This window comes from Lithobates pipiens, unplaced genomic scaffold (assembly GCF_037356315.1).
Source record: "Lithobates pipiens isolate NorthernLeopardFrog02 unplaced genomic scaffold, aLitPip1_a1.2 Scaffold_22, whole genome shotgun sequence".
NCBI lineage: Eukaryota > Metazoa > Chordata > Amphibia > Anura > Ranidae > Lithobates > Lithobates pipiens.
Window position 1 is genome coordinate 178232621 of NW_027507784.1, and position 25373 is coordinate 178257993.

Below are 25373 nucleotides of genomic sequence, written 5' to 3' on the forward strand. Positions count from 1 at the left end.
GAGTCCTAGTGCCAAAGATGGTGTGCTTGAAGGCCTCAAAGTTGGATATTGCTTCAGGAGACCTCTGGAAGGGGTCTGCTTTCAGGGCATCATACAAAGCTTGCATCAGTAGGGAGCCTTCTGGAATCCATGCTCTGCAATAGGAAATTAGTCCAAGGAAGGAATGAAGGGGCTTCTGGCCTTGTGGCAGTGGGATGTCGGAGATTGCTTTCACCCTGTCTTCAGTGAGGTGTCTTGTCCCATGGGACAAGACAGTGTCCAAGAAAAATTACAGATGTTGAGCACCACTGCAATTTGGGCTTTGAGGCTTTGCAACCCTGTTTGGCAAGATAGCACAACTGGCTTTCTGAGGTGACTTCAACAGTGGGTAAGTCAGCTGCACAGTGGAGAAGGTCATCAACATATTGGAGGAGAATCACTTCCAGGTGATCCTCTTATGTGTCAAGGATGATAGCCATAGCGTTTGCAAACTAGTTTGGAGAGTTCTGTGCCCCCTTTGGCATAACTGTCTAGGTATGTTGCTGTCTTTTCGTGGGTGAATGCAAAAGGTACCAGCTGGAGGAGTGGACACTGAAGAGAGCGTTTGAATGGTCCACCACTGTGAGGTACTTTTCAGTCAGGGACACCCCCGCAAGTAGCTGGTTCTCTTTTAGGGGTTCTCTTCTTCCTAGAGAACAGAGGTGTGTTGCATGGAGGTGCGCAGGGTATCAGGGCTCCATTTGACACGAGGGCCTTGGCATGCTTCAAAATAGCTGCAGATTGAGCTAACTTTAGGGGGGGTATTGTGGTTTCCGGGGCAATGATGCGCCCTCTTTGAACTTGACTGAAACTGGTGCCACCTTTAAGTGACAGTTGTCTTCCGGTCCTGTGGATCATAGGCACGCAGGGATTCTGTTAAGTACTTCATGCGGTATTGAACTTGGAGTTATTGCTCCATGAAGTGTCATCAGGAGAGGCAGATAATACAAAGCAGATGAGTCTTCCAAGGATAGGGGAGTATGTAACTTCACCCCCCCTTCAGGTGTGAAAATGATTGACGCCTGTAGTCTGGACAGCACGTCAGCTCCTAGTAGATTCAAAGGACATGTAGAGGACACCACAAATCTGGCAAGCAAATCAGGAAATGTCCCCAATTGGTATGGCACCCCATCCACTCCCACACAGGAAACATCAATAGTGGAAAGGAAAGAATTATCAAGCAGGTCCTCAGCCCTCAATACACTCCTGGCTGCACTCATGTCAATGAGAAAAGTGGTAGGTTTTCCTTGTATAGGTAACGTGACCTTTGCTAGGGGTCCCTCAGTCTCATTTGAGGACACTGTCATAAGGGGTGACACGGGTTTGCCCATTTCCTAGCGTGAGTTGGGGCGTGGTGGTGGAGGTTCATGTCCACGTTGCCCTTCACGGGGATCCCTGTCTTGTCTCGGATGTCTTGGGGCTCTGTATGCTCTTCTGGTGTGACCCCGCTTCCCACAGTTATAACAGATGATCTTTTCCCAGGTATTGGGCAGTGGCGGTGGGCGAGTGTTGGCGGGATCTTCGTCTTATGTTACCATGAGGGGCGTTGGTTTTTTCCCCTTTTTGTTTTCTATCCCTCTGGCCACCAACAGTAAATCGGACATTTTCATTGAGCGATATTCAGGGCGGGCCACCATCAGGCTTTTTCTGATATCCTCTGAGTCCTGAGACAAAAGCAGATGATAACGTGTGTGTGTGTGTGTGTGTGTGTGTGTGTGTGTGTGTGTCTTTTCATAGAGGGAGAAGCCCAGATCATCAAAGGCCTGTATGAGTCTAGCATGATACTTCTCCACAGACTCCCCTTTATCTTGGGCAATATCTTGGATTGTGGTGGTCTGATCTGCCAATTTCTCCTTTGCCCAGTCGCGGAGTTGTGCACAGAACTCCACGCCTGAGGTGTAAGAAGTGGCACTTGTCAGGCAGACATCATAGTAGGGCCGCCTGCATAACCGGTCAAAAGACATGTCCTGCTTTAATTTGGCATAGGCTGATCAAGTCTCTCCAGGCAGCTTAGTAAGTTTCTTGTATCTGCACTATCCTGCGGTAGAAGGGCATTGGCTGTTTCTCTGGGTCAGGCAGACTTGTCACTAAGGTTGCTGCTTGTGACGGGGTAAAAGCAACATACTTCACTAGTGCCCCTTCTGGTAACCGAGACTGGTGTTGGGACGGGGGCTGAGAATGGGCACTGTTTCTTATGGTTGTCAGCATACGTTTGAGATCCTCTCGGAACTGTGAGTCCGGAGCCGGATTGGGGGTTAAATCAGCAGCTGGCCTTGCTGCCTGTTGTTGGCCTTCCCACTCAGATGCTTCTTCATCATTAACATACCCAGCCTGTGAAGGTAGTGCTTCCATATTAGGGAAGACAGGTGTGTGGTAGGAACCATCCTGGTTTAGAACAGGAAGAACTGGGTATAGGCCATGGCTGGGCCTACTGGGTGTACCAAGATGGCCGCCGGCAGGAAGTGCACTTGGCTTGGCAGAAAGGGAAGGCATGGGTGCACTAAGATGGCTGCCGGGTGGAGTTGTCACAGTGGGTTGTGCTTGGGCTGAAGTTTTGAGAAGGGAGTGGGTGTAAGGCGGATGGCAGGGTTCTCCCTCTCCTTCTTTGTTCCAGTTTTAGTATATGGGGGGTTACAGCCACATTATCAACTCTGTGATACACATACATAGTACAATTTGCATCTTTCTTGATTTCCTCTTCTATCCAACCCTCTTTGTGCAATGCCCTTGCCGTCCTGTACCATGCTTCTGTCACATCCAATAAGCCGTTATCACACAGAGCGCCCCTTTGTTCTCTTATCAGCACACGCCATTCCTCTGCTTCTTGCAACATCTTCTCTCCTCTTCACAATATCACATGCTAGCATTCCCTTCTCTCACTCACTCTCTCTCTCTCTTTCCCTTTCAGCAGACGGCTTCAGAGGAGAATACAAGCAACTAATGGGTTAATACTCCTCTGACTGCTGTCTTATCAAAGAATTTTTAGGGTGGGGGCTCGCATCCATGCGAGCGATCTGTCTCCTCGCAGGCTCCTGGCTGTTCTATCTCTTCGAGGGTAAGAACTAGCAGGTCAGGGGTTGTGGAGAGCAGTGGCTTATGGCCCAACTGATCCTTCAGGTAGCCACCTTCTCTCACCTTCACCAATCCCCAACCCTCCTCGTGTATGCCAAACAGTAATCCACAAATACACTCAGGACAGGACATTACAGCTGACACTCTTTGAACTGCAAAGATAGCTCTCGGGAGAAGCTCACCTGAGTTACAAGACTGCCAAATTCCAGCGAGCCTTCATTCAGTCTGCCCAATCCGCAGCTGAGATTAACCCTCAGGAATAGCTCACCCGAGAAGAACATTTATAGACGTTTGCAAGACTGCCAATTCCGCAAGCCTTCTTTCAAACTGCCCTAATTCGCAGCTGAGATTAACCCTCAGAGGTCCTACACAGCCAACCTCGAGTAACCCCGTCTATAAACGCCTGCAGAATTCCACCCCACCACTAGAGGTAGAATCTAGGGGTGAGGATGGACACACGCCTGCAGCTGCACTTTCAGTCTGCTAAATCCGCAGTCCTTCAGAATGACAGACACTGAACAGATAATAGTCAGCAGAAAACCATTAGCAGGTTTGTTAAAACCGCTCCAGGTGAGAAATAAGTTACCTGCCTCTTTAAACAATCGAAAGGAGCCAACAAGACAAAATCAACCGGCCCAACCAGAGAAGTCGTACAATGGTAAGGATAAATATGCTTACCGTACTGTTAGGGCTGCGCGCTTAACCCCCTTCTCTGATCTGGCCAGCTTTTCAGTCCTGGAATGCGGTCTCCCTTCGATTGAAGCCTGAAGCCCCCACATCAGAGCGCCAGATGAAATGGATAAGAACTACAAACTAGTTTGAGCTTATCTGCTGCTATTTCCAATTGAAAAGTATAAATGTGCATGCACATTAGAAGTAAACACTCTTTGAGATACGTTTAGCTCGGCTACTTCTAAATTCTGATTTATTCGTGGGCGGTGTTGATATTTTATACAGAAAGATACGTCATTGCTATGTCAGTCTAATTGGTACATCTTATTGGTTAAAATACAAGAGAAATGGAGAAACTTGATGCTTGAAGTTTGGTTGAAGCTGGTTCCCTTATCTCAAATGCATTCTTCTAACGCGTGGGATGTAGGGTGTAGACGCCATCTTTAACTCCGAACAGAGAGTCAATCTGTATACTACATAATAAGTAAGGAACATGTATACACATAAGCAAATAGACATTTTCTGATTAGCATTATGTACATTAGATTCCTTAACAAAACATGTTATACTTTCCTGCTCTGTGTAGTGATTCAGCACAGAGCAGTCCGGATCCTCCTCTTCTTGGGTCCATCTTCGGTTCTCCTGGCCCCTCCCTCCTGTCGAGGGCCCCCACAGCAAGCAGCTTGCTTTGGGGGCACCCGACTTGAGCTGCAGCTCTGTGTGTCCATTTAGACAGGGAGCTGCAGCCTGGCCCCACCCCCTTTCCCTCCTGATTGGCCCACTGACATTGATTGAAAGCAGGAAGCCATTCAGGAAGAAGAGTCCCAGGTGACAGAGGCAGTAGTGGATTTCGCTGGATAGAGCTAGGGCTCAGGTAAGTATTAGGGGGGTGTCTGATACACACAGAAGGCTTTTTATCTTAATGCATTGAATGCACTTTAACCCTTTCCCGCCGAGCGTACGCATATCTGCGTACTCGGCTTCCGGGGGGTATACCGGGATGATGCCCGCACCTGCAGGCATCATTCCAGTACCGTTTTCTTCAGCAGGCGATTGGCTTTCCAGCCATAACAACCGATGCGGCTAAAAGCCGCTCGGCTGTTATGCCAGAGGAGCGGGAGGGGACGTCCCCCCTCCCGCCGCTGTTACCGGTGCTCCCGTTCGATCGGGAGCACCGATTCAAGTTGCGCTGCCTCCGGCCACTGGGGAGGAACTGGAACGAAGCCGTAATCGGCTTCGTTCCAGTCTCCTCATAGTAAACACGGAAGCGACGTCATGACGTCACTTCCCGTTTACTCGGCTGCCAATGGCGCCGGTTTTAAAAAAATATCCGGTATTCAGAATCGCCGTTTTCGGCGATCTGAATACATTGAAGTGTAAAGGAGGGGTGGGGGGTCTTTTAGACCCCCGATCCCTCCATAAAGAGTACCGGTCACCACCTATTACTGTCACAAGGGATGTTTACATTCCTTGTGACAGCAATAAAAGTGATCAAAATTTGTATTTATTTTTTTAAAACAATTTAGTCATTTTAAAATAAATAAAATAAAAAACAATTTTTTAAAGCGCCCGCCGTCCCCGCGAGCTCGCGAAGCAAAGAAAACGCATACGGAAGTCGCGCCCGCGTATGTAAACGGTGTTCAAATCACACATGTGAGGTATCGCCGCGATCGTGAGAGCGAGAGCAATAATTCTAGCACTAGACCTCCTCTGTAACGCTAACCTGGTAACCGTAAACATTTTTTAAAGCGTCACCTATTGAGATTTTTAGGTACCGTACTTTGTCGTCAATCCACAAGTGCGTGCGATTATAAAGTGTGACATGTTTGGTATCTATTTACTCGGCGTAACATTATCTTTCACATTATGCAAAAAAATTGGGCTAATTTTACTGTTTTTCATGAAAGTGTCCCTTTTCCCAAAAAGTTTCGTTTAAAACACCGCTGCGCAAATACCGTGTGACATAAAATATTGCAACAATCGCCGTTTTATTCTCTAGAGTCTCTGCTAAAAAAATATATATAATGTTTGGGGGTTCCAAGTAATTTTCTAGCAAAAAATATGGATTTTAACTTGTAAACACCAAATGCCGAAAATAGGCTTAGTCATGAAAGGGTTAAAGTGGTTGAAAAGTCAGAACCATGTCCAGCCTAACACTAAAACCCCTGCATCTACAGACATTCACAATCTAACACTAACCTATCTAGCTCTATAAAGCAGAGGACACAGCCAACGTCTGTGAAATGAATGGGGGGTGACGCTACCCATAGACTTACAACGGGTTTCTGTTGTTGGATGTATCCGCTGCACCGACCACCGCAGTGAAGCCGCAAAAGGTCTGTATGCTTATTTTTTTTTTCTTTACAGGGTTAGATAGGTTAGTGTTAGATTGTTGATGCAGGGATTTTAGTGTTAGGCTGGACTTCTACTTTAACTCTTTTATTTTATTTTTAATTATCCTTTTAAGGGGGCATGACAGGGTTGTTTGTCCTATGCCTACATACCTTTGCTAATAGGTGTCCCTCGTTCCCACCTGAAAAATTTTGGGGGGTATAGGTAAGGGTTTAAAGAAGAAATCAAATTTTTTATATATGAGTGTTCTATCACCCAGGGGACAAAGTACCATTTGGTATCTTGTCCCATTTTCCTATATGATGTAGAAGGTCAGCTGCCTAGTAGGACAGGACACCCTTCTTCTCCCATGGCCTTCTGACAACACAGCTAGCAAGGAGCTACACAGCTACAGTATTAGACAACGCTCCCCCATGGCTGCAAGCACTTTCCCAAGGGTCAGCAAGAGGAATGCAGAGGTACAAAGGCTGACACGCCCCACCTCCCTCTGCATTCTGTCTTTTGTGTTTTGGGAAAGTACTTGGAGATAGAAATGAGGGCTGGCAATAGATTTAGCAGTCTCCTTGCTACCCTGTTTCCCCAAAAATAAGACCTAGCGTGATTGTCGGTGATGGCTGCAATATAAGCCCTATTCCCCCAAATAAGCCCTTCCCTGAAAATTAGACCTACAAGGACTTTAACTAGAGGCTTATTTGGGGGGTAGGGCTTATATTGCAGCCATCACCGACAATCACGCTAGGTCTTATTTTTGGGGAAACAGAGTAGCTTTGTTGTTGGATGACCGATTGGGGGTGGGAGGTCCTGTCCAACCACGCAGCTAGCCTTCCACAGCAAGAAGGAAAATCAGACAAAATATAGACCTATAGGACGAATACAGAACACTGTAATAAAAAAATGAATGGGGCATCATCTGCACACTACCACCATGCTGTGATTCAGCGGTTGAAGCACACTTATACACACAAGGGCTTATGCTTTGTATGATCAGACACAGACCAGTGTCTGATCAGTGTCAGTATGTCTTCACATTGTGTAAAGAAAACAATCATACACAGAGCTGGCATACAAACTCTATGCAGATAGCAGTGAAGGTAAAACACAGGAGCCAGTGATATGATGAATCCTGAACCCCCAACAGGCTGAAATCTGTGATAAGAACAATAAAAATAAGTCTCAGTTGGTTAATTGGTAATAGTAGCTGCTATTTTTAAACACAGTTTCTCAGTGAATCCTATTTCTGATTAGTACTTCTATTTGGGCACAGCTAAGACTGCAAACATACACAGGTACACAGTACAATATGTCTATACGTGGTATCAATAAAGATTTGTGAGATAGATTTAAAAAAAAAAGAAAGCACAGAGAGCAGTGAAGTCGTGACGTCATTGGTCTGCGACTCCCTGCACTGCCAGCTCCCAATGTCAGTCTGTGTATAGAGCTCGGCAACTGCAGGAACTCAATTGACAACAATGCTGGCGTCCCGGTTCAGGTACGCTGAACTATATTCATTACACGCATTTCCGTGCTCCTGTGCCGGGAACATGTATAAAATAATGTTTATATTGTCCCACACTTACCATTTCATTGTCCTGCGTGTGCTAAGATAAAAAGAGGTTGTGCACGGAGGGCTCTCATAAATGAATGAGAGGAGCTCCAAAAAAATGAAGTCATCAGCTACAAATACTGTAACTGTTGAGTGCTGACTTTTAAGAGAAAGCCACTTACCTGTCCAGGTGTCCAGTGCCGTCCATACACATCATTACACTTACCTGTCCAGTACTCATTCTTCACTGGGCTTTGGGTCCCTAGCGCAGGCATCTTAGGGCCGGTTCACACTATTGAGATGGCAGGCATCGCATGTAATTCGCAGCGCACTGCTGTTCACATTACATGTGATGTCTGTGTGGTGCGATGTCAGCCATACAGATAGTTTGCTGATATCGCACCGCATTCGGTCCAAACACGCACAGGACCCTTTTTTCTGTTTGGACCAGAATCGGATTGGATGTGTGATCACACATATGCGATCCGATTCATGTCCGCACTGTGAGTTCGCAGTGCGATACGCGAGCTGAAATGAGAGTGTCGTTAACATATAATGACACTCCCCAGCAGTTCGCATATGGCAGTGTGAACTGCCGTGCGTGTCAGGTGCGATGCGGGAATCCGCAGTTGATTCGCAGGGTTCTCGCATCACAATAGTGTGAACTGGGCCTTAAAGTGGAAGTAAAGTTCAATTTTTTTTAACTTGTACCTATAAGTAAGTCTATAATAAGGCTTTTTATTTTCTCCCAATATCTGATTTAAACCTCTAATTGTCGTACTACCACTTCAGAATCATGGATTTAAATCAGGTGGTGAGGAAGCAACATATCGCCACCCGTCAAAAGCACTCAGATCGCTTTTCAGAGGGGCAGCAGGGCCAGCTGCACCTGTGAACGAGCCCTCAGTTGCATTCGGCAACAGCCCACTTATGGCTCGCTCACACGTAAAGTTGAGGGGTGGTAAAACCCTGAGGCAGCAGCCAAAGGTGTACACTAGAGATGGGCTGGGGAGCCTCAGGCGTGTTCGAAATCCCACATGCCCGATCACGTCAGGAGGCCGGCACCGACCCAGCAGCTATCCAGCCAATGATTGGGCTGTTTAAGAAAAGGGCAAGGCCACATATGCGTAGCAGCCCGCCCAGATCCTATTTCATTGGCAGGTGTTGGATAGCTGGGTCCCGCCCACCCCCGACATTCAACCTCAGTTTTGACAGCTTCTGTCTCTCTCTCTCTGAGTCCCCTGCTGCTGCTTTCACACTGATGTGCTGTGGTTTATCTGCACTGCGGTTGCAGCACAGTGCATCTGCAACTTTGACCTGTATGAGCTCATACAGGTTTTTTATTTTGAGTTATATATGACGGGATCACCGAGAGCTTACACCCTACGTACCCTCCCCTCTTTCAACTTTTAGAGAGTTATACACATTGTAAACATCAATTATGTTTTATAGGGGGGGGGGCGGCAATACCTGGAGAGATCCTTGATTTCTGTTTCTGCATCTGCAACTTTCCTGGGTCTGCTGCACTTTTCCCTGGACTTCTATTATATCCTGCAAGTGTGGTGCACTTTTCTGAAAGCTCACCAAAACTTCTGCATTCAGAAAGTGCACCAGGAAAGCTGCAGGTACACTGCACTGGAGAATCCGGAGCACATCAGTGTGAAAGCAGCCTTATACTATCATGCCCAATGTATTGCTTCACACTGACCTGAAGATCTCCTCTTTCCTGTTGCTGGCAACCACTCTGGAGACTGCTAGCTGGGATAAGAGGTGGCGTGCAGTAGGTATCAATCCGTATGGGACAGGAGCCAGCACTACAGAGGAGGCATTGGCTTATGTGGCTTATGCTCCATACTAAGGATGAGCTTAGGTGTGTTTGTAAGTCCACGTGCCCGCGCTCGGCAGGAAGCTGACACTCCGCAGTGCTGTGAGGTGTCAGCTTCCTGGCGGGCAGAGGCATGTGGACTTGCGAACATGCCCGAGCTTATCCTTACTACAGCTCCAACTTTACCAGTAGTCCCTCTGCATTGCACTCTATTTGATTCTCTGGGATTGCGGGTCAGCAAGCCCAGGCCGTGATGTATCAGCCATCTGTCTGCGAGCTACAGGTTGTTGACCCTCGGTTTAGGAGATATTCACACGGGATGCAGCTGGTGACATCTCTGACGCATGTGCTCCGAAGGGATGGCATACCGTACCGGGGCTCCCACACGTAATATCAGAGCCCTTGAACCCAGATGGAAGAACGGGTGATGATGGAAGCACCAGGGAGCCATGACGGCATCTGTGCTGAAGGTCTCTGTGTCCAGGTAAATCTGCTTTAATGTGCTAGTATGCGGTGCATATTAATACATCATGACTTAAACTTGCAGGGGGCCTCTTTTTTTTTAATTTTTAAATTTTTTTTTATTATTGTGGTTGTTTACTACCGGTTTAACTAAGGATAACTGGCTGTTTCCTACTGCGCATGCCTGATGCCCATGTAAATGGTCCCACAGTCTTCTGGCACTTGTGATGTGTCACAGAAGGGTGCAGGCAAAAATACTACTTGAACTGCCCAATCCACACACTCAATGTGAATGAGGGAATCCTCCGAGCTGATCCCGTGAATTCTGACAGTGGGGAGACTTCCCTACCATCAGAATACACAGCCTGCATCATTGGTAGAGCAGGAAAAGCCTCAGTGGTTGTACAAAAGTCAATCGATAGATCGACTTCTGTACAACTAAAATGCCCGTACGTGGATTCAAATTTAGTTGGTCTCTGCTGAAGTTCAATCCATGTATGGTCAACTTAACCTGCTATAGCCAAATTAAGCCAGCTATAAATGGATCTAAATTTCCAGCTCAGCAGGGACTAGCTGAACTTTGATCCATGTATGGACAGGGTGGTTGTACAGAAGTCAATCTACTGATCTACTTCTCTACAATCGCCCTGTTGGATTTTTGCTACTAGATCAGCATCAACAGCCATAACTAGAAGCTCTGATCAGTGTATTCTGATGGTGGGGTAGTCTTCCCACTGTCCACACACAATAGCACAGCAGGGAGGATACCCCCATCCATCTCCAAAAGACGGTACAGCGCGGTCGTGTTTTACTGGGTGGACGTCCTCCTGGAATCTTGCTCCCGTGCACCCTGGGGCGCTCACCCGGGAACATCCGTGACCGCCAGGTCCAGAGGACCCAGCGCATCACGGTAAATGATATTGGCCGTTTACCACGCGATCGCTCCGTCAAATGACCGATCGGTACAGTGAGAGGGGGAGAGATGACAGCAGCGCTGTGGGCTGGATCTGTAGTGCCCACAGCGCTGCTCAGTGACAATAATCTGCAGTACTCTGCAACACTATCCAATACTCTGCAATACATTTTAAAAGAAACAAAGATTTTTTTATTTTTTTTGATAGCGCAAAAAATAAAAAACCCAGCGGTGATCAAATACCACCAAAAGAAAGCTCTATTTGTGTGAAAAAAGGACACAAATTTTATTTGGGTACAGTGTTGCATGACTGAGTAATTGTCATTCAAAGTGTGAGAGCACTGAAATCTGAAAATTGGTCTGGTTAGGAAGGGGGTTTAAGTGCCCAGTGGTCAAGTGGTTTCACACCACTTGCAGTGCGGGACACGCACACTGCCCACTGCAGATACTCACGAGTGCCATTAACTGTTAGATGACCAGTGTACGGAGCAATGCCGGGGTCACCTAATCTGTCCATCATACACAGCAATGCCGGGGTCACCTATTCCGTCCAGTGTACGGAGCAATGCTGGGGTCACCTACTCTGTCCATAATAGAGAGCAATGCCGGGGTCACCCACTCTGTCCAGTGTACCCAGCAATGCTGGGGTCACCTACTCTGACCAGTGTATGGAGCAATGCCGGGGTCACCTACTCTGACCAGTGTACAGAGCAATGCCGGGGTCACCTACTCTGACCAGTGTACAGAGTAATGCCAAGGTCACCTACTCTGACCAGTGTACGGAGCAATGCCGGGATCACCTACTCTGTCCATAATACAGAGCAGTGCTGGGGTCTCCTACTCTCACCAGTGTACAAAGCAATGCTGGGATCACTCTGTCCAGTGTAGGGAGCAGTGCCGGGGTCACCTACTCTGTCCAGTGTACAAAGGAATGCCGGGGTCACCTACTCTGACCAGTGTACGAAGCAATTCCGGGGTCACCTAATCTGTCCATCATACACAGCAATGCCAAGGTCACCTATTTCGTCCAGTGTACGGAGCAATGCTGGGGTCACCTACTCTGTCCATAATACAGCACTGCCAGGGGTCACCCACTCTGTCTAGTGTACCCAGCAATGTCGGGGTCACCTACTTTGACCAGTGTACCCATCAATGCCGGGGTCACCTACTCTGACCAGTGTACGGAGCAATGCCGGGGTCACCTACTCTGACCAGTGTACGGAGCAATGCCGGGGTCACTTACTCTTTCCAGTGTATGGAGCAATGCTGGGGTCACCTACTCTGTCCAGTGTACAGACGAACTCCGGGGTCACCTACTTTGACCAGTGTACCCATCAATGCCGGGGTCACCTACTCTGACCAGTGTATGGAGCAATGCCGAGGTCACCTACTCTGACCAGTGTACGGAGCAATGCCGGGGTCACCTACTCTGACCAGTGTATGGAGCAATGCCGGGGTCACCTACTCTGACCAGTGTATGGAGCAATGCCAGGGTCACCTAATCTGTCCAGTGTATGGAGCAATGCCAGGGTCACCTAATCTTTCCAGTGTATGAAGCAATGCTGGGGTAACCTACTCTGTCCAGTGTACAGAGGAATGCCGGGGTCAGCTAAACTGTCCATCATACACAGCAATGCCGGGTCACCTATTCTGTCCAGTGTACGGAGGAATGCCGGGTCACCTACTCTATCCAGTGTACGGAGCAATGCCGGGGTCACCTACTCTGACCAGTGTACCCAGCAATGCCGGGGTCACCTACTCTGACCAGTTTACCCAGCAATGCCAGGGTCACCTACTCTGACCAGTGTACGGAGCAATGCCGGGGTCACCTACTCTGACCAGTAGGGGTGCAACTGATCGTCACCGATCCGTGATCCGAACGGGTCACCCCGCTCGGATCGGCACATGCCGCGCTCCCCGGTTTCGGCATTAGGAAAGGCCGCGGCTTCGGCCTAGCTCCGAAGCGGCGGCCATCTTTCTACACCCAGGCTGTTTACAATGTGATCGCTCTGACGGAGTGATCACTTGTAAACAAACCGGTGTCATGGCATGACGCCAGTTCCTCTCTCCCCTCTCTGTACTAATCTGTACAGTGGAGGGGAGAGATCGGATGGAAGCAGCCATCCCTCCATACCCTGCAATACCCAGCAATACCCTGCCAATACCCTGCCAATACTCTGCAATACCCTGAAATACCCTGCCAATACTCTGCAATACCCTGCTAATACTCTGCAATAGCCAGCAATACCCTGCCAATACTCTGCAATACCCTGCCAATACTCTGCAATACCCTGCCAATACTCTGCAATACCCTGCCAATACTCTGCAATACCCTGCCAATACTCTACAGTACCCAGCAATACTCTGCCATACCCAGCCATACTCTGCAATACTCTGCGATACCCAGCCATACTCTGCAATACTCTGCAATACTCTGCGATACTCAGCCATACTCTGCAATACTTAGCCATGCTCAGCCGTACCCAGCCATACTCAGCAAATATTACAGTGGGGGAGATTGTGGATATTACAGTGGGGACTATATGGTGGTGGAATTTTCACAGGTTTTTGCAAATTAAATTATTTGCTGATCCGAAAAATTATCCGATCAGAGGAACGATCTGAGTTTTTTGATCCGTTGCACCCCTACTGTTAATTGCACCCCCACACATCTAGGAAACGCAGGTGTGTTCGCAACCTCCAAAGTGCATGGTACTGCAGTATCCTGTAATCTCGTACAGTGCGATTTTAAAAATCATGCCTATGCCGTTTGACAAAAGATTAAATGTAATGGGCTGTGGAAAATGCACCACACTGGAACTTGTACAAACGTGTGTTCCTGAACACATCTTTTGTGTGTGAACTAGCCCTTAGGGTGTAACATAAAAAAAAAACAAAAAAACATAGTCACAGTTTGAAGCCCCAAATCCCCCACCCCACTTACTGAATCAAAGATTCCTCTGCTCACCAGCTCCTGTTATTATTTGCAGTCGGGTCGGCTATGTGTGGCTTTGCCCGTTAACCTGTGAATGAAAAAACTACCAAAAGTGTAGTGACTTCACCACACTTTGGGGTCTGTTAATAAAACATTCCTTGGTTGAGTGGCAAATTAGACAAAAATTCCTCATATTCTTTGTAATAGAGTAATTCCTACGATCACCATCTAGTGGCCAAAGTGCAGCATGTTTTTTCATTGAGGTAGTTCAGAAAACTATACTACATTTTGGTCACTAGATGGAGTTGACAATCATAGGAAATAAAGTGATTGTAAAGTCTAATTTTTTTTCTTATAAAAATATCAAACATGTTATTTTTATAAGAAACCCAGCCCCCCTCTCCCCCGATTGACTAGCTGACTTTGATCAGCGGCAGCCAATGGCACCGCTGCTGTGTCAGCCAATCAGGAGGGAGAATCTCGGACGCCTGAGACACTCGTGGACATCGCTGGACAGAGAGGGACCTCAGGAGAGTGTTAGGGGGGCTGAGCGGGGCTACTGCACATAGGAGGTTTTTATCCTAAAGCGGAGTTCCACCCAAAAGTGGAACTTCTGCTTTAAGCACTCCTCGCCCCCCTGACATGCCACATTTGGCATGTCATTTTTTTTCGGGGTGGGGGGGGTGTACCTTCTTTTTAGTGGGACTTTCTGTCCCACTTCCTCCTTCCTGTTCTCGGCTGCCTAGGCAACTCCTCCTGTCAGCGATCTTCTGGGACACAACACAAAGCCCCCAGAAGATCGTCTGGCCAATAGCAGAGCGCAGCGCAACATGTGCAGTGCGTCGGGCCATGAAGCTGTCAGCTGTCACGGCCGGGTGCCCACAGTATCAATGGAAACACCGAGAAGTGGGGGAGGAGCGAGGCTCCGGGCTGCCGCATTGCTGGACCGTGCAACAAGTGTCTGTTTATTAAAAGTCAGCAGCTATGCTTTTTGTAGTTGCTGACTTTTAATAAACTAAAAATTGATGGAACTCTGTTATAATACACATAATGCATTAAGATAAAATACATTCCGCCTTTACAACCCCTTTAATCTATTGCAATAATTACAGGGAAAATGTCCAGCCTGCCCAGTGATGGCACTGTGGTTCCTAGAGCTGAAGGGTGCAATTTCAGTGAGCACCAGCAGATCTCAATAATTATGCTCCACCTGATATTGGCTGCTGGAACAGTATAGAACCCCTCCCTTGATTTGCATCAGTGTTTAATTTTTTTGGCCTGTTTGCTATATTCCTTCTTCCTGATCCTTGCCTTATCCTGTACCCTGTTACACTATCTCTGCTCCCTTAGTTCTTGGTCATGCCCTGTTTATGTCAGCTTTCCTCCATTTGTGTATATAGTGTAATTTAGTTGGGTTGTTCAGTTTTGCTTCACTGTCACGTTTATTTTTCACTTTTTCTTATGGTGTGTTGATGTTGGATTGGTGATAGTTGCATTAATAAACTTTATTTTATTCTTACGTAGTCTGATTTCAGTTTCCTAAATACAGCTACACTGAACTGATCATCCTTGCTGCTGCTGGATACCTGTACTCAGTATCCCTTCCAGAATTTTTTACAGACAGACCTCTAGTAGCCTATTGATCCTTGCTCCAGCCCCCTAATTAGTGATGTCCAGTTCATGAACGAATCGTTCTTTTGAATCGATTCTTTTCAGTGAACTGATTCGTTTGAAACAGTTCATTCTGCTCTCAGTACATAGCAGAGCAGCAGAGCTGGCAGTGGTAATATGATCCTAGAGTGAGAGAGCTCGGCCCCTCCCTGCAACCAATCAGCTGACTCACAGCACAGTGACACTCAGGAACTGGATACAAACTTAAAGAGGAAGTAAACCCTTCCAAACAACTTGGACCTATAGGTAAGCCTAGATTAAGGCTTACCTGTAGGTCCAAGCAATATCTCCTAAACCTACAGGTCCTTCTCAAAAAATTAGCATATTGTGATAAAGTTCATTATTTTCTCTAATGTACTGATAAACATTAGACTTTCATATATTTTAGATTCATTACACACAACTGAAGTAGTTCAAGCCTTTTCTTGTTTTAATATTGATGATTTTGGCATACAGCTCATGAAAACCCAAAATTCCTATCTCAAAAAATTAGCATATCATGAAAAGGTTCTCTAAACAAGCTATTAACCTAATCATCTGAATCAACTAATTAACTCTAAACACCTGCAAAAGATTCCTGAGGCTTTTAAAAACTCCCAGCCTGGTTCATTACTCAAAACCGCAATCATGGGTAAGACTGCCGACCTGACTGCTGTCCAGAAGGCCATCATTGACACCCTCAAGCAAGAGGGTAAGACACAGAAAGAAATTTCTGAACGAATAGGCTGTTCCCAGAGTGCTGTATCAAGGCACCTCAGTGGGAAGTCTGTGGGAAGGAAAAAGTGTGGCAGAAAACGCTGCACAACGAGAAGAGGTGACCGGACCCTGAAGAAGATTGTGGAGAAGGACCGATTCCAGACCTTGGAGGACCTGCGGAAGCAGTGGACTGAGTCTGGAGTAGAAACATCCAGAGCCACCGTGAACAGGCGTGTGCAGGAAATGGGCTACAGGTGCCGCATTCCCCAGGTCAAGCCACTTTTGAACCAGAAACAGCGGCAGAAGCGCCTGACCTGGGCTACAGAGAAGCAGCACTGGACTGTTGCTCAGTGGTCCAAAGTACTTTTTTCGGATGAAAGCTAATTTTGCGTGTCATTCGGAAATCAAGGTGCCAGAGTCTGGAGGAAGACTGGGGAGAGGGAAATGCCAAAATGCCTGAGGTCCAGTGTCAAGTACCCACAGTCAGTGATGGTCTGGGGTGCCATGTCAGCTGCTGGTGTTGGTCCTCTGTGTTTTATCAAGGGCAGGGTCAATGCAGCTAGCTATCAGGAGATTTTGGAGCACTTCATGCTTCCATCTGCTGAAAAGCTTTATGGAGATGAAGATTTCATTTTTCAGCACGACCTGGCACCTGCTCACAGTGCCAAAACCACTGGTAAATGGTTTACTGACCATGGTATTACTGTGCTCAATTGGCCTGCCAACTCTCCTGACCTGAACCCCATAGAGAATCTGTGGGATATTGGGAAGAGAAAGCTGAGAGACGCAAGACCCAACACTCTGGATGAGCTTAAGGCCGCTATCGAAGCATCCTGGGCCTCCATAACACCTCAGCAGTGCCACAGGCTGGTTGCCTCCATGCCACGCCGCATTGAAGCAGTCATTTCTGCAAAAGGATTCCCGACCAAGTATTGAGTGCATAACTGAACATAATTATTTGAAGGTTGACTTTTTTTGTATTAAAAACACTTTTCTTTTATTGGTCGGATGAAATATGCTAATTTTTTGAGATAGGATTTTGGGGTTTTCAGGAGCTGTATGCCAAAATCATCAATATTAAAACAAGAAAAGGCTTGAACTACTTCAGTTGTGTGTAATGAATCTAAAATATATGAAAGTCTAATGTTTATCAGTACATTACAGAAAATAATGAACTTTATCACAATATGCTAATTTTTTGAGAAGGACCTGTATATGGTTTAGGAGATATTTGCCCGAAAATGGGCACCGCTGTCTACGGCGCATGCGCCGTAGACAGCGGCGCGCAGGCGCACTAAATGCGGCAAATCCAAGAATGGATTTGCCAAATTTGTCGACTCCCGTGCGCATGCGTGGGAGTGACGTCATCGCGGCTTCGCCGTATGGCAGCGGCGGAGCTGCGAGACGCGACTCCCGTGCGCATGCGCGGGAGTGACGTCATCGCGGTTGCGCCGCTGTGATTCGTCGGAGCTGCGAGACGCCACAAGCAACATGGATGCGGCGGACTACAGGGGACAGCGGCGACTTCGCTGGCTCCTGTGTCAGGTAAGTGACACATAATGAGCTACTATGCGATGCATAGTAGTCCATTATGCTTTACCTTTGCAGGGAAAAAAAGAGGAAGTAAACCCATCAGGGTTTACTTCCTCTTTAAAACAAGAGTCAGGAGTACACAGTACACTGAGTTAAAGAATCGTACAAGTTACCGAGTTAAAGAATCGTATCAGTTTTTAGAACACAGTACACTGAAAGAACCACGGGTCACCACCAGTAAAACAATACACTAAACAAATGAGGTAGCAGCAGTGATCAGGTGGTACGGACAGCCTAAGGCCCTTTCACACTCATGCGACTTGTCCTGCGACTTGAGACTGAAAAGTCACATGACAAGCCACACCCCGTGATTTCCAATGAGTTCAGTTCATATCTGTGCGACTTCAAAGTAGTTTTTGTACTACTTTTGTCTGACTTTGATGCGACTTGTGGCAGAGACCTCAAGATTACACAGACATTGCTTCAAGTCATGGCAAAAATCATGGCAAAAGCACTTGACTTTCAAGTCGCACAAGTGTGAAAATAGCCTTAACGATTGGATTTTACTACCAGGGGTACTTCGCCCATGGTAGTGGTAGTAAAATCTGATCATCATTCCTGCGCATGCACTGTAAAGACTATGGGAAAATCTGATGGCTAGCAATGTTAACTGGGAAGTTGGCCCATCAGAATGCAGTTCACATGCACAAAAACCCACTTTTCATTTAGGCTCCATTTCCACTTGTGCAACTTGTCCTGCGACTTTGTACTCTATGATTTCCAAGGAGTATTATTCGTATCTGTGCGACTTCAAAGTAGTCCCTGCACTACTTTGGTCCCACTTTGATGCAACTTGAGATCCATAGACCTCCGGAATACACAGGCATTGCTTTAAAGTCGCATCAAAATTGCGGCAGAATTGTGCAACTTTCAGGCTGCGTTAGCCTGAAAAGCCAGAAAGTTGCATTGATTCTGCTGCGACTTGAAGCAATGCCTGTGTATTCTGGAGGTTTATGGACCTCAAGTCACATTACAATGGGACCAAAGTAGTGCAGGGACTACTTTGAAGTCGCTGTGACTTGAAGTCGCACAGATATGAATGGTACTCATTGGAAATTGGGTACTTCTTGTCATGCAACTTTGCAGTCCCAAGTCGCAGGACAAGTTGCACAAGTGGAAACAGAGCCTAAATGAAAAGCGGGGTTTGTGTGCATGTGAACTGCATTCTGGGGCAACTTCACAGGTAACATTGCTATCCATCAAATTTGCGGAAACCTAGGCTCAGGGCCGGTTCACACTGCAGCATAGTGCAAAATCGCATGCGATTTGCACTGCAGTGCAAATCGCAGGCGATGTCTGTGCAATGCGATTTCAGCCATACAGATAGTATGGTTGAAATTGTATCGCATTCGGACTAAACTCGCACAGGACCCTTTTTTTGGTCCGCACCAGAATCGGATCGCATAGCACTCATGCGATCCGATTCATGTCCAAACTGACACTTCGCAGTGCGACATGCGAACTGAAATGGGGGTGCCATTAACATTGTATGACACTCCCCAGCAGTTCGCATATGTCGTTGTGAACTGTCGTGCGAGTCTGGTGCGATGCAGGAACCCGTCGTGGAATCGCAGGGTTCCCGCATCGCACAAGTGTGAACCCAGAATAACACAGCTGTTTGTGTATCACCAAAATGCATGACACTGCGCTAATCTGACAACAATGGAATAATTGACAACAATTGTGCTCTGCGCCCATGAACTAAATCAAAGTAAACATTACCAGGACCTGCCAACCTTCTGTGTGAATCACTCTTCTGATTCTACTCATTTAAGAAGGTTGAATCAGAGCTTCCGTTCACTTGCTTGTCAGTAGACTCAGCAAGTGAACCGAAGAACCGAAGAATCGATTCATTGAATCGGTTCATTTCAGTGAGCAGTTCGAAATGAACCGATTCATTTTAAAGATCCGAACTTCCCATCACTACCCCTAATTCAAGGTTTGTACCTTGGTATGAACCTGTGGGTGGACTGCTGAGTCTGTGCATTGCACCTCCTGATCCACTAATTGTGGTTGCAATGCTTTGCAAGTTCAAAGGCAAAAAATGTATATACAGTGCTTTGCAAAAGTATTCACCCCCTTGGCTTTTTACATATTTTGTTACATTACAGCCTTTAGTTCAATGTTTTTTTTAATCTGAATTATATGTGACGAATCAGAACACAATAGTCTAAGTTGGTGAAGTAAAATCAGAAAAATATATATATATAAAACTATTTTTCAGAAATAAAAAAATAATTGGCATGTGCGTATGTATTCACCCCCTTTGTTATGAAGCCCATAAAAAGCTCTGGTGCGACCAATTACCTTCAAAAGTCACATAATTAGTGAAATGATGTCCACCTGTATGCAATCTAAGTGTCACATGATCTGTCATTACATATACACAACTTTTTTGAAAGGCCCCAGAGGCTGCAACACCTAAGCAAGAGGCACCACTAACCAAACACTGCCATAAAGACCAAGGAACTTGAATAAAAAATAAAAACATATCCAAATCTTTGATGATCCCTAGGTGCACCATCAAATCTATCATAAGCAAATGGAAAGAACATGGCACAACAGCAAACCTGTGCTACAAAAGATAGATTTCATATAGTCAAATGATACAGTGTATAAATATTAAAATGTCCCAATTGAAATTCATCAAAAAAGTGTCCATATATAATTCAGTGAGCAAAACAATGGTGAAAAGACGCTATAATAAAGATTAAAAAAAAGCACTTCAGTCCAATTCGAAAGCAAATACAGATGCCCATCAACTTTCAGCTATTTGAAAAAAAAAATCTGTAAGTGAGTGTCCTTACCAGAGCAAGTGGACTCCCTTGCAAGCGGAGTCACAATCCCAAGCAGATTCTGCCCTCTGCAGGGACGGATGGATCTCTGATGCTTCAAGTCTGGCCAGCCACTTCCGAAGGTAGACAAGGAGACCCGACAGAGGAGGGCAGTATGAAGATCAGCTGGTGGATAGGCTCATCAGTCCCTCATATGTTTGGCGTCTTCTGCTGATAGGCAAAAAGTCACTTCAACAAGAGGCGGCAAGTGCAAAAGTGCAGCCAGTGAATCCACTAATCTGAAAAAGATGCACCCGGGATCAGGGCCACGAGTGTAAGAGGGGAAAAAGACAGACTCTAATCGTGAAATACTGTTAAAAAAAGCCTTTAATGCTTAAAAAAAAGAACAAGCAAAATAAACCGCAATACAACATAAATTATGCACAAAGATAAATATTAATATAAGAAAGCTGTGAAAATTAAAAACAGCCACAAACACCCGTGCAAAGGGGTCACATGTAAAGTGATGTTGTCAGCACATAACCGCCTGGGCGGGGGGCCCTGGGTCTGCTAGCAGCTAGGAGGGTGGGATTGTGTACCTTGCCTTAAGTCCCTAAGTTGTGGTAGGAGAGTGAGGGTCAGCATGGCATCAGAAGCTGGCGCTTCTTCCCCAGACATCCCTGGTACTGCAACCGGCTCACTTGCTAAAACTGTAGTGCCCATGGACGCTCTGTCGGCGGTCCTGGAGACCTTTGTTGTCCAGGGTGGAATCGGCACGTGGGCCCGTCTTCTGGGAAGAGTTCTGATTCAGACTCGGGCCCCACAGTGACTGGCGGCCCATGTTCTGACGTGTCAAGAGGATGCGGACCAGGGCCGTTCGGACAGTGAGAATGACTCTCTGTCCGGGTTAGCGCAGGAAAAAGTGCTAGTAGGAGCACTTATCACTGCAAACCGGCCCGCACGCCTAAGGTGTTTCCGTATTTGACTCATTTTGATAAGTTCATCTGCAAGGAATGGGGAAGTCCGCAGCAGGCCTTTTCAGTCCCAAGAAGAATGGTGGTGCGTTACCCCTTTGAGGAGAGCCTCCTGAAAAAATGGACGTCTCCGGTCGTTGACACCCCCCCGGTATCCAGGTTAAATAAATTAACCACGATTCCGGTAAAAGGGACTCCTGCCTTCAAGGACCCTGCCGACAGGAGGGCCGAGGCAGTGGCCTGGTCCATGTTTATGGTAGTGGGGTCAGCGTTATGACCTGTGCTGGCCACGACCTTGGTGTCACAGATGCTTATTGAATGGTCAAAGTTGTTGCACTGTGAATTGGAGAAGCAACAGTCTCCCCCAGTCTGCTTAGGGCTGGCAGACCAGTTGGTGCATGGCCTTAAGTATGTCTGTCTGTGATGTGGCCCTGAATACGGTCCCCCTGCTCTCTAGAGCATCAGTTTCAGCAGTGGTGCTACGGCACCTGATTTGGGTGACATGCTGGTCTGCGGACCAAGCAACTAAAAAAAAGCACTGGCGGATTTGTCCTTCCAAGGTGAGAGGCTATTTGGAGCTTCGCTGGATGACATTATTAAAAATGTTACCGGTGGAAAGAGCACATTGCTCTCACAGTCCAGGAAGGGTAAGGAGCCACGCCGTAGGCAAGGGCCCTCTTTTTTCCACTCAAACGGCTTTTTCGCCCGCCCGGGTCGGCAGGTAAGCGTTCCCAGTCCGACAAGACGCCTGCTGAAGGACAAAAGCATCCCTGGTTTCACAAGCCAAACAAGTCTGCAAGCAAAAATGTTACCGCATGAAGGCCCCCTCCCAACTCTCGAGTGTGGGTCGCCTTCTGGAGTTTGCAGCTCAGTGGACCTCTCTACTGTCCGACCAATGGGTCTGCGAACTGGTTTCATCGGGATACAAGATAGTTTCTTTCTTGTCCACCAAACAGATTTTTTCCCTCCAACCTACCTCTACTTTCGGCTCATCGGGAAGCCCTGTTTGGGGCAGTACAGGACCTGCTACTGCATGGGGTGATAGTACCTGTACCAATGCTGGAAAGGTTTCAGGGATTCTACTCCAATCTGTTTGTAGTCCCCAAAAAGGAAGGGGTACGTTCAATCCTGGACTTGAAGGCCCTCAACTGCTTTGTGAAAGTGCAAAGCTTCAGGATGAAATCAGTTCGCTCCATGGTCGTTGCACTCCATCAGGGGGACTTCCTGGCATCCCTGGATATCCAGGACGCGTACTTACATGTACCGTATATACTCGAGTATAAGCCGAGATTTTCAGCCTCTTTTTTGAGGCTGAAAGTGCCCCCTCGGCTTATACTCGAGTCGCCGCTGTCTGACTGCTCGATCAGCGTATCGAGCAGACAGACGGCGGACATTAAAATTCAAAAGCCGCGCCTCCGCCTCCGCCTGTGATAGGCGGAACACTGAATTTCCCAGCAGTCAGTGTTCCGCCTATCACGGACATCCGCTCATTCTCATACTACGGACGACGATGAGAGGATGTCCGTGATAGGCGGAACACAGGCTGCTGGGAAATTGAGTGTTCCGCCTATCACAGGCGGAGGCGCGGCTTTTGAATTGTAGAATGGCCGCCGAGAAGAGCGGCGATCCATCGGCACGACACGGGACGGAGGAGGCACGGGACGGAGGAGGCACGGGACGGAGGAGGCACGGGACGGAGGAGGCACGGGACGGAGGAGGCTCGGGACGGAGGAGGCACGGGACGGAGGAGGCTCGGGACGGAGGAGGCTCGGGACGGAGGCTCGGGACACAGGTAGGCTGGACACACACACAAGGCTGCACGGACACACACACAGGGATGGATGGATGGACACACACACACACACACACACACACACACACACACACACACAGGGATGGATGGATGGATGGATACACACACACACACACACACAGGGATGGATGGATGGATGGATGGATACACACACACACACACACACACACACAGGGATGGATGGATGGATGGATACACACACACACACACACACACACACACACACACACACACACAGGGATGGATGGATGGATGGATGGATACACACACACACACACACACACACACACACACAGGGATGGATGGATGGATGGATGGATACACACACACACACACACACACACAGGGATGGATGGATGGATGGATGGATACACACACACACACACACACACACACACACACACACACACACACACACACACAGGGATGGATGGATGGATGGACACACACACAGGGATGGATGGACGGACACACACACAGGGATGGATGGATGGATGGACACACACACAGGGATGGATGGACGGACACACACACAGGGATGGACGGACACACAGGGATGGACAGCCATGTCTCACCCTCGGCTTATACACGAGTCAATAAGTTTTCCAGTTTTTTGGGGGTAAATTGGGGGCCTCGGCTTATATTCGGGTCGGCCTATACTCGAGTATATACGGTACCCATATGCCTCAGAGGTTTCTGTGATGGGGAAGAACACTACCAGTTTGTGTCTCTCCCTTTTGGGCTGACGTCATCACCCCGAGTCTTTCCCAAAGTGTTAGCTCCAATTCTGACGTTGTTAAGGCAACGTGGGATCGCAATCGTGGGTTACCTAGATGACCTCCTTTTGAGGGCAGCTTCCGTCTCAGAATTCAGGGAGGATGTAGCGATCACCATGTAGACTCTCCGGGAGTTTGGTTGGGTGCTGAACCTAAAGAAGTCAGTGTTGGTGCCGACTCAATGCCTGGAGTACCTGGGCTTACTGTTGGACTCCTCAAAAGCGAGAGTTTTTCTCCCTTCAGACAAGCTGCAGACTCTTCAAGCTGCAGTGAGGTTATTGGTGAACCGCAGGTGGTTGTCACAGCTCTTCTGCATGTGAGTTCTGGGCCTCATGGTAGCCACTTTTGAAGCAGTACCGTAAGCTCAATTTCACACTCGAGTCTTACAAAAGGAGATTTTGTCAAAATGGGACAAATCTCCATTATCCCTGGATTGTCAAATTTGGGTGAGCCAGCTAGTCCGGGATTCCCTTCTCTGGTGACCATTCGGTCTGGAAGATTGTTCCTTCCTCTCCAATGGACAGTGATCACAACGGATTCCAGCCTGACCGGTTGGGGGGGAGTTCTGGGAGTACAGTCGACCCATGGCCTTTGGTCGCGGAAAGAATCCCAACTGCCGATCAATGTGCTCGCGCTTTGGGCGATCAGGCTGTGTCTCTCCACATGGTCAAGGAGGCTACAAGGGCATCCGATCAGGATCTAGTCGGACAATGCCACGGCCGTGGCGTACGTCAACCATCAGGGAGGAACAAGGAGCTCAGCTGCAGTATGGGAGGTCGCTCACATCCTCCAGTGGGCAGAGCGACACGTTCCAGCCCCGTCGCCCATATACATTCCGGGCGTAGAAAAATGACAGGCGGACTACCTAAGCCATCAGATGCTGGACCCATAGAAATGGTCGTTGCATCCAGATGTATTCCAGCTCCTTTGCCTAAGGTGGGGTACTCCAGATGTGGGCCTTTTAGCCTTTTGGCTCAATTGGAAGGTGCAGAGGTTTGTGTCCAGGACAAGAGACCCCTGGACGGACGTGCCAGATGCGTTGGTGGCTCTATGGGGGCATTATCAGCTGATTTATGCCTTCCCCTCCCACTCAAACTTCAAACACGTCTGCTGCGCAAAGTGGAGGCTGAGGGGATTGCAGCAATTCTGATTGCCCCAGATTGGCCTCTGCGTCCTTTGTACGCCGACCTAGTATGACTGGTGGCAGATGTTCCTTGGCAGCTACCAATGCGAGAGGACCTTCTATTGCAAGGTCTGATACTCCTGCTTTACCATCACTGGTTT

At 47.7% G+C, this 25373-nt stretch overlaps 1 protein-coding gene across 2 annotated transcripts in view; it reads left to right on the plus strand.

Moving 5' to 3' along the window:
- The first annotated feature begins 7488 nt into the window (after positions 1-7488).
- Positions 7489-25373, plus strand: part of HIBCH (3-hydroxyisobutyryl-CoA hydrolase) — a 215789-nt gene continuing 197904 nt past the window's right edge. For both annotated transcript variants that reach the window (XM_077448677.1, XM_077448678.1), the window contains exon 1: positions 7489-7603. In XM_077448677.1, the coding sequence (XP_077304803.1) occupies positions 7584-7603 (20 nt within the window). In that variant the 5' untranslated portion in view covers positions 7489-7583. The remainder of the gene's footprint in view (positions 7604-25373) is intronic.